Source organism: Suricata suricatta, chromosome 12, assembly GCF_006229205.1.
Source record: "Suricata suricatta isolate VVHF042 chromosome 12, meerkat_22Aug2017_6uvM2_HiC, whole genome shotgun sequence".
In the NCBI taxonomy this organism is placed as follows: domain Eukaryota; kingdom Metazoa; phylum Chordata; class Mammalia; order Carnivora; family Herpestidae; genus Suricata; species Suricata suricatta.
This window is the reverse complement of record NC_043711.1, coordinates 68888218-68898624: the sequence shown is the minus strand read 5'-3', so window position 1 is coordinate 68898624 and position 10407 is coordinate 68888218. Positions and strand designations below refer to the sequence as shown.

Genomic DNA, 10407 nt, shown 5'->3' with positions numbered 1-10407 from the left:
TTTAATCCATTCACATCTGTAATGGTTGACTTTATGTGTCAATTTAATGGGTGTTTGGGGATGAGAGTAACATTTAAATTAATGAACATTGAGTAAAGTAGTTTCCCAGCCTTGTATGGGTAGATCTAACCCAATCAGTTGAAATCTTAAATGAAACAACAACTAAACTCCCTGAGCAAGAAGGAACTCTCCAACAGACTTCCTTCAGAATTCATATGCACTATTGACTCTCCAAGGTCTCCAAATTTCTGGCCTTAGATTGCCACTGCATCACTGGGGCTCTTGGGTCTCAAGCCTCCTGGCCCACACTGCAGATTTGGATTTGCCAGGCTCCATAATTGTGCAATCCAATTCCTTATGAAAAATCTTCTCTCTCTATGTACACACACACACACACACACACACACACATATTATATATCCTATTGATTCTATTTCTCTGGAGAACCTAGACTAATATAACCTCTAATGTTATTATGAATATAGATTTATATCTACTATTTAATTTTTTGTTTTTTACATATCTCATATTTTGTTCCATTTGTTTTCTTCCTGTTCCTTTATTGCTTTAAGTTAATATCCCTAGTGTGATTTAATTCCTTTAATAATTTTTCCACAATTTAGATATTTTCTTTAGTGGTTGCTCTAGGGCTTCCCATATATGTTAATTTATCAGAATCAACTTTAGATTTATATAACACATTCCTGCAAGAAATAGAAATGTTAGTTCTATATAGCCCTATTCACTATTCTCTTTTTGTGCTATTATTGTCACACATCTATGGATGTTACAAATGTAACAATACACCATGATAATTATTAATATAATTTTATGTCAGGTAAAGAAGCCAAGATAAGAAAGGAGAGCAAGTATATATTTGTAGGTTATATTTAAATTCCTCAGCCAACAGCCCAGCAAGGAAATGAGGATCTCATTCTTACAACTTCATGGAACTAAATTCTGCCAACAACTAGAAAGAGCTGGAAACAAATTCTCCCCTAGTGCCTCCCAAAATGAATGCAGCACTGCCAACCCCTTGAGCTGAGACTTGTAGGTGTTGGAGCAGAGAAATTAGCCAAGGAATTCTGACTTACAGAATTGTGAGATAATAAGTATGTGTTGTCTTAAGCCGCTAAATTTACACTGCTCCACACTGTCTCTTTCATGTCATGATGGGAAATCTTTATTTATTCACTCAACAAGTATTTATTGAGGACCTATTGTTTATACCAGGCACTGTCCCAGGTGCTGGAGATATAGTATGGATGACACAAAAAATCCCTATTTTCAGGGAGCTTACCTTCAAATGGAGGGAGGCACATAAACTAAATAAATGTATCTGCTATATGATAGATTAGAAAGGGGTGAGTTCCAGAAGGGGTAAAAAATAAAGCAGAAAGGGAATGCAGAGTGCTGGCAGGAGTGTGGTGAGGAGGGTGCTCATTGAGAAGGTAACATTTAAGCAAAGAGTTGAAGGAGATGAGGAAGGAGCAAGTTATATGGTCTATCTGGAAAGTGCTCTCCATGGAGAGGTAGAGGCACACACAATGGCTCTAAGATGGGAGGAGGTCTGGCCTGCTTCAACAGTAAGGAGACCAGGGTGGCTGGAGCAGAGTGAGTGACGGTTATAACAAGAAGTGGGTTAGAGGATGAGCGGGAGCAGATCCCAGGGTCTTGTAAAGACTGGGTGGCAAGGGGTACTGTAAGGCGCTGGGCAGAGGAGCACCACGGTGAGACACCTCGCTGCCAAGTGGACTAGTAACTCTGGACGCAGGGAGGCCAGTGAGGGCCTTATAATGTCTCAGGTGAGAGAGGATCTGGATGGCAGCAGTAGAGAGGGGGAGCAGTGGTTGGATTTAGGACACATTGTAAAGGAGGGCCAATAGCATTTATTAATGGATTGTTTCTTTTATGCTTTTTTAAATGTAAATTTTAGTTAACATACAGTGCAATATTGGTTTCAGGAGTAAAATTGAATGATTTGTCACTTACATACAACACATTACAAGTGCCCTCTTTAATACCCATCACCCATCTGGCCCATCTCTCACCCAACTTCCTCCATCAACCTTCAGTTTGTTCTCTGTTGTGCAGAGTTTCTTGTAGTTGTAAAATAGGAGAGGAAGTAGATTCAAGGATTTCCGGTTGGTGGCTCTGACAGACCCTTGCCTCTGTATTTATACTCTTAAGCAGTCCCCTGTTGAGTCTGGGAATGACTGGATGACTTGATTTAAGCAACAAATGTGACAAAAGTAAGGGTGGGCCAGTTCTCACCTGACCTTAAAAAGGCCTGGTAGCTTTTGGGCTTATGCTCCTGGGAACCTTGCGCTGCCATGTCTTATGGGAGAAGCAGCATAGAAAGACCGTGTAGAGTGGCCACGAGCAGAGGGAAAGGCCCTCAGCCTGCATGGAAAAAAAAGGAAGTTTATCCAGCCAACTCCCAGTTCACACTCCAGCTGAATGCAGCAGACCTGTCACTACCAGAAAGAGCCACAGAGAAAGCACTGACACATTGACAGTGGTTTCTCCTTTACATGGTAGAGTTATAGAAGCCACATTGACAGAATCGTGAGAAAACAAAATAGCTGTTGTAAGATTTGGGGAGATTTGTTATGCAGCAATAGAGACATAAAAAAAAAAAAAAAAAAAACAGGACCCCAGAAGGATAGAGTTACCATTAACTAGATGGAAAAGACTGCTAGTTAACAGATTTTGGGGGAAAACGTGGGTGGACAGATTATAATCTTACTACTTATAAATGAAAAACATTTTTTCTTAATATATTAGAAAAATAACATCTATATTTTAAATATTGCTGGATTTTCCAAGGCCAGGAGAAGCCATTTTAGGAGCAACTTTTTGGAGAGTGACATCAGTGATTAAGGGAACTGTTTAGTATTTTTTCTTTTCAGCTTCTGAAGCTCTGTTGACAGTTAGTGAAATCCCTATCAAGACAGAGAAACCCTAGCCCATTTTTTCCCAGCTTTGCCACTGTGGTTACAGGGCTTCTATAACTCTACCATGTAAAGGAGAAACCACTGTGCTTGCTTTCCCTCCCGCCTTCCACAACTGGTCACAGTGAACCACCCTGGGCTTGGCTGATGGGCTTCTGGAAGCTCAGAGCACCAGCCTTGGAGGGGGGCCCTTGCCAGTGTTAGATTTAATCCTTCCTGTGGCCATACACTTCAGAGACTGCAGTATGTGGGCAAAGAAAAACTGCCTGGTCAATCTGGTCAGCCTGCAGGTCTCTGATGATAGGCATCTGGGCTAATACCTATGAACTTGAATGCAAATTAAGTGTTGGGGAAAAGCAGTGTATTCATTAAGAATTCCTAATGTCCCACAGCAAATATTAATGTAAAAGGATTACTCTAATGCAGTTAACCTCCCATTCACTCACTTCCACCTGAGTAGCCCACCTCGTTTACACATCCACATCTCCTTTCCCTGCTTAATTAGCATTTGGGGAAGGTTTAGAAAACAGCTAAAGCAAAACAAATTAATCATATTCACAGGGGCTCATTTTTTCTGGGCTCAACCTTTTCTTGGGCTAACATCCCTGCAAGGGAGACCCATAGTCCCCTTTTGGTCACCTTTTGGTCCTTCACCCCATGACTAACCATGGCAACCGTAAATTGGAAAGACTGGACTTAATGGCACAAAGGGCTTCACAATGTTTAGCAATCGCAGGGTTTATGTCAGAAAAAAAAGTTGATTTTAATAAACATTTCAGCTAAACATTGAAAGTTAATAAGCATTTTAAGAAAACTGTTGGGAGGCATTTTTAAAAAATTCAGCCACAAAATTATGTTGAGGATATCTACGCTCAAAAGGTGGCATTCTGAAAGTGGCTGCCATATGAAGTTGTTATGCATGGTCATGGTGGAGATGTGTTCATGACTTGGGGACACTGGCTGCCATTGTTTAGGTCTCTTCAAATCTATTAACTTCATAACACACCTTTGGTTATGGTCTCTTCCAAGCCCCATTAACACAATTCCAGTTTCTTTCTCTTAAGGAGTCCCTCAATCCTTGATGGACTGCTGCTATTTAGCTTGTTTATGCCCCACCTCCTTAAAAACATGCACTTGTCCCCAGCTGTCCAGTGCCTGTCATCACTGACTTGGCTGTGACCTTCCTTCCACTTAAATAAATTTTTTAATGTTTTATTTATTTTTTAGAGAGAGAAAGAAAGAGTATGAGCAGGGGAGGGACAGAAAGAGATGGAGACACAGAATTCCAAGCAGGCTCCAGGCTCCAGAGCTGTCAGCACAGAGCCTGACATGGGGCTCAAACTGATGAACCATGAGATAATGACCTGAGCCAAAGTCGGTGCTTAACCAACTGAGACTCCCACGTTCCCCTCCTTCTGCTTTTGTGGCACATCCAGCCTTATCACTTGGAGAATATTCAGTCCCGAACTATGGATGAAAATGGCTCATCAGGAGCATAAGGCAGGAGGAGACTCCAGTGCAGGGCACAAGTAGACTGGCGAGTTCATCCTCTCAACAAAAGAGGGTATAAGAGCCCATTAAGGTCTCCTGGGCAAGAGTATGTAGAACGGAATGCTTCTTAGTTTCAAGTCCCCAAGAAGCAACCCTGAGACAGGGTGGCAAGAACAAACAGTTCATCTGGGAGATGACCCTACAAAACACAAAATAGGGAAGCTAAGAAGGGTGTAAGGAAGGGAAAAAAGCCAACACAAGGTGTATTAGTAAGTCAACTGCCACAGAGGGCAACTGAAGTGTAATTTCTATGGACAAATCTCTCAAACACAGTGTGAAACACACACCCCAGATTTATACCACTCAAGAAGCAAGGGAACTAGTATACAACTTCTCTTCATCACTTGTTGAGAGCTGCTTCTGGGGCATGCCGAGTCCCTGACATTCTGGCCTGCTGTGTGCAGGGACAGTGCAGCTTTCCAGAACAAGTCCTGAGGCACAGAAGATGCAGATACTAGTCTTTACATGCTGTCTGGGGGCACTCTGCAATGGAGGACCAATTGGCACTGACAATGGTCTGCTCTAGGACACCTGCTCATCTGGCTTTCATTGGCGAATATGACCTTACCACAATGATCATTGTGGGGACCTGTGCCCTGAGAAGATGGATGCTGAGTGTACTGTTAGTCTGTTAGTACTATGATGGATTTCTACAGAAGTCTTAGGATAATATATACGTACTGAACAACATTAGCTGAACCAGTAGTAAATGAGGTAATTCTTTTAAGTCTGGAATTCTTTCTATGATATTATTAAGTGAAAATGGCAGGTTATATAACCCCATTTTGGTGTTAAAAACACAAAAAATGTATGCATAAAAAGTTTATAAGGGTACAAGATTAAGTGTTAACTATTGTTTCCAGGGAAGTGGGATTATGAGGTTTTTGTTTTTTTTTTTGCTTTCCTATCTATTTGCTGATTTTTTTGTAATGAGCATGAATTGCTTTTATAATAACAACGACCAGAAAAAAAAAATCCACAGGTGTGCCTGGGTGGCTCAGGTGGTTAAGCATCAGACTCTTGATTTTGGCTCAGATCATGATCTCACAGTTTGTGAGTTTAAGCCCTATGTAGGGCTCTGCATTGGCAGTGAGGAGCCTGCTTGGGTTCTCTGTCTCTCTCTGTCTCTCTGTCTCTCTCTCTCTGCCTCCCCCCCTCCCTGCACTCTCTTGCTCTCAAAAATAAACAAACATTTAAAAAATCCATAACAATTTAATACAATCTCAAGACTCAAGAATAATTTTAGTGCTTTTCTAAATCTTCCTTTCTTCATAACCTCCTTTCCTCCCTGCTCCTCCTGCCACTGCTTGAAAACAGCCTAACCTTGCATATCTGCAGGTAACTACAATGTACCATCACCACCTCTCAAACACGGAAGAAGGTGAGGAATTAGGCAAAAAAGACTTTTGAGCAGCCAAAAGAAAGGTCCCTATAGACATAAACTATAACTCATCCAATTTTGCTCACAGAAAAGCACCACAAACTAACATTTAGGATGTATTTATACATACTTTGTACACAATTCTAACAGACATCGATATTGGAATTCAACTTCCTATTTAGAAGCAGCAGTGAAAAACTGAGAAAGGGCCAGCCTAAGGCAGATGCGAAGGAGGCAGGGAGGAGAGGCAGAGCTGACAAGCGAGAGGGACAGGCCTGGACAGGACTTTCACGCCTCATCAGAGAGCACAGACACTGCAGTTCCTTAAGGTAGACCACATGGCCTCCATCTCTTCGCCACTTCCAGAAGACTCCCATTTCCAAACCCAGAGCAGGATCGCAGTGACCGCCGTGAGGAATCCAGACCAGGCTTACTTGTACTCAAGAGAACCAAGTATCCAATGATCAGGTCTTAAAAAGAAATGGAATAGAGCAGAGAGTAAAGTTCATCCATGTTAAAATACTGCTTCAGAATCTTGGTGATATAAACCAGACTAGGGAATGAAGCTATTTTCTTATCTGTTTCTTTGGACCTTTTCTACTTTTGTGTGAAATGAGGGTGGTTTTATATCTGTCAATATCTTATGGATCTTTAATATCTGATCTTATCACTAAGGAACTTATACTGCCCATTATGTTTGTACCTCAGTGATTCTGAATATCGCTTATTTTCCCTCCTGGTTTGACAATATTTCTTAAATTTAAAAAAAAAAAAGAAAGAAATTGGAGAATGAAGCTTTAACAAACTGTTTTTAGGGGGGCTATGCACTTTTATACTGACCAATTTTTAAACTCTTCATAAAAGGGTCTTTAACAAGCCCAAACATTTAAATATGAGTAGAATAAAGTCAAGAGAAGATGAAAAGAAATGGCATTCCTGGTGAAGTAGGTCAGATGATTTTCAGACTCCAAAGTGTCCTGATAGTTTTACGTGATCCAGTCCAGTTCCTCAAAAAACCCTGCCAACAGGTAACAGGTCTCTGAAACCTTTTGAAGGCCAGGGCTCCCCACCAGCCAGCCCATCACTTACTGAGTTCTCAGCCTCATTAAGAATGAGAAACAGATATCATGGCACCAACCTGTCTACGAGAGCACAGCAAGACAAATGTAATTGCCTGTACAAGGAATATAAATCAGCAACTCCAAAATCATTCATATTCACACCCACTCCATTTTGGTTGTCTTTCCTTTATAATTTGGCCATACATCGATGTCAAGTATATAATTTCATCTGGGGCTTTATCAGTCACCGCCCAGAGCCATGATTATATGGTGCAGGGAACTTCCTCTCCCCGAGTAAGTCTATCTTTAGTATCTTCTTGATAGCCACTTCTTACACATAAAATCAAATGAAAAGTCTTGGTTTTCTTTAGTGGCTCCAGAATCACTAAATATAACATTTAGAAGCAATTTATCAACTGAAACCATTGAGTTTTCAGCTGGCACTACAATTTTTCAAACCAAAGTGGTCTTATTCCTTCCCTTTGTTAGTTTTTATCAACTTGCAATAAAAATTTTAGAGATTTTGATACTGGCCATTCAGTCATGAACTAAGTTCAACTTTCATCTTGTTAGTGTCCAGGCCTAACTGCACAAAGATGGGTTTTGAACTGTCAGAATCTTAGCAAAAAAGATAAAGGGATGCTTTCTGGAAGAAGTAACTTTTTACAAACAAAATAAAAAATGGGTCTCCAATCTAGGATTTAAAAGATAATTTATTAGTCTGAGAAGAGGAGTCACACACTGTACCCAGTAATATGCTTCTTTTATTTTTGTGCCTTTATCTTAAAAATATATTTAAACAAGAAACAAAGATAATATTGAATTTTCCCATAAATTTTGCTTTCTTATTTACAGTGTTACATTGTAAATAACATTCCATTATACACAAATTAAGGACTGTGCATTACTGTATGTTCTCTTTACATATTCTTTCATTATATAGTACATATAGCTCGAAGATACGCAGTATTTAAGCTTAGAAAAGCTTGAGGAAAGAAGTACAAACATAAGACTATTATTTAAAAAGGTTCTGACCTTAATTCTCTGCTAGATTGTTTCACTGAAACCATTCTTTGTTAAAGAAAATGCCCCATATGAGGGATGAGAATAACAGTTTAAGCTACCATAGGATCCACTTAAACTGGTTAACAAATAAAACACTGTACCACTTGTTACTGTTAGTAAATGGAGCACTACCACTGTCAAATCATTTAAACAAGTAGATTACTCTTCAGTTCAGACACGTTACGTCAACAACAGCGGTACCTCTGTATGAAATCAAAAATGTTTCCTGCAACTCTAGGTTTTACTTGTAAACAGTAAAGCACACATTTTGTGAAGATGATTTAGTCATTCCCGATCTTAGGTTACACAGTAAGGAGTTTCTATTTCATCAAGGGAGAAGCAAGCACACGCACTGCACACACACACACACACACACACACATACACGCGCTCACTCACTCTGTTACTCGCCGAAAACCCGCATATGTCACTAAGCACTAACCACGGCAGCACTAGTGTCGCCAGCGGTGCACGAGGCTGCAACAGGAATTATCAAATGCCAAAGATAAAATATCCAAGTTCAGTTAAAAACCCCAAAAAGCGCAGGTTCTGAAATGCCTCTCAGATGCTTCATGCTCAGCCTGAAGGGTCAGTTCACTGGGCTCTCCAGGCGGCAAACCCCACCTTCAATTGCCACGGACTGTCCTGCCACTGCACCAGGAGGGAGTCTTGAAATGTGAGTCTGCAGAGAGGGAGACAGGAGAGCGTTAGAAGTGCCAGCTGTGTCCTCCCGTATGTGACAAGGATGGAGGAAATACCGGAGTGACACAGCTTCTCTTTGCTTCTCAGTATCTACAGACCATAAGGGTGATAAACTTTAAGTGCAGAGAGGTCCTGTTTATTCAAATCCTGCAGGCAGTGTTTACTGTGCAACTACTACATGCTAAGCACAGCACTAGCAAGTGGAGATACAGATTGAACAAGATAGCTTAGGCCCCCAAGGGCACAGAACTTAGAATTTCGTTTTGTTCAGAATAGGCATGGTTTTAATGCCAGCTATATGAAGTATATTCTAGTTCTTCTGAAAACTAATAATTTATATACATTTTGTCTTTTGAACATTCAAAGCAAATGAGAATACTCAATTCATGTTTATATTTTATTCCTAAAGGGTTTGAATAGCTTACAAAAATTCAGATAATTCAACAACCTAGAAAGTAAGTGAGGCAATGAGAAGAAAGAAAAATAAGAGCTTACAAAATAAGGCAAAGACATGAGATTACCATGCGAAGCCTCGTCTGAGTTTTGTACCTGTGCTAGAGGCAGGCTGCTGCCCGCTCCGCTTCCTTACTCCACGACCAGAGGGGTGGCTCACGCATGTGTGCGCAGCCGCACAACAAACCACATGCTCAGAGGAGCACGTTTGTTCCTGTACGAGGTCTGGGAACCGTTTCTCTCACAGGGCTTCATACACACCAGGTACCACGTTTTGTGGATGAGTGAAGACATCAGTTGTACAACAAGGAGTTTTGTAGGGCTGAGTGTTAACATCACTCAAAGGAGGCTGGCCCTGAGCAGAAGATAGTGAAAACTGTTCCATAAGGGGTCAGGATAATGTCAGCCAGGAATTCCTTTTTTTGGTGGTCTGGCTTAATCCAGGGATAGATAAGGGTTGGGAGTTTTCTAAGAACAGAGGACTGCATATCCCTTTAGGTAATCCTCTCTAATTCTGCTACGCTAAACAAGTTTTTTCTAAGGGCTGAACTGAAGTGAGTTCAAGCCCCAGGTGAGGCTGTTAGATGCTGGTGAAGAGGCCAAGTCCAGAGTAGAATGGCATCTTCTCATGCAACCAAATGTAAAACAATCCTGTTTTAGATCGAATAACAGCTAAGCTAATTGGGTTGTAGTTTGAGAGTGGACACTATTCTTGAATGTCTCCACACAACTCCTATTAGAGTAGCTGACATAAGTCAACAACTTGGAAAGTTCTAGAGAATGGGAGTGTTCTTTGGGCACTTAGTTTTTCTGTGTGCAAGGCAGGAAGCAACCTGTAACCTATAGCGGGGTGAGGTCTGTTGGCTCAGCTGGAGAGCTGGGTGTGGCAGTCTCTGTGGTATCTCCTGGAATATGAGAATCAGTGAGTTCACTCACCAGACTCATGCTTCTGGGAGCCCTGTCCCAAAATCTGGCCTCATTGCTGCATTTGTGGGCCAAACTTGGGTCTCACCATATGGACATATTGTACCTGAGAAGTCCACAGTAGGAAAGTTTGTGGCTCATTTGTTTCTTATGGTGACTCATTAACCTAGCAGGAGTTAGAACAGAGTATGTTAATTCTGCTACCCAGAAGTCCTTGTCACATCAGGCACAAAAATCTCAATTCTCACGACTCTCAGTGTTGATAGAGCCACTTTCATTCTTCCAGAAATTCCTTAACAAGAGGTAAAAGAGAATAT

At 41.0% G+C, this 10407-nt stretch overlaps 1 protein-coding gene across 1 annotated transcript in view; it reads right to left on the bottom strand.

Annotated features, from left to right (window-relative positions):
* Positions 1 to 7684: 7684 nt before the first annotated feature.
* TASP1 (taspase 1) overlaps positions 7685 to 10407 on the bottom strand; it is a 273497-nt gene continuing 270774 nt past the window's right edge. Inside the window, exon 14 of the mRNA XM_029916663.1 lies at positions 7685 to 8693. Coding sequence (XP_029772523.1) covers positions 8601 to 8693 — 93 coding nt within the window. The 3' untranslated portion in view covers positions 7685 to 8600. The remainder of the gene's footprint in view (positions 8694 to 10407) is intronic.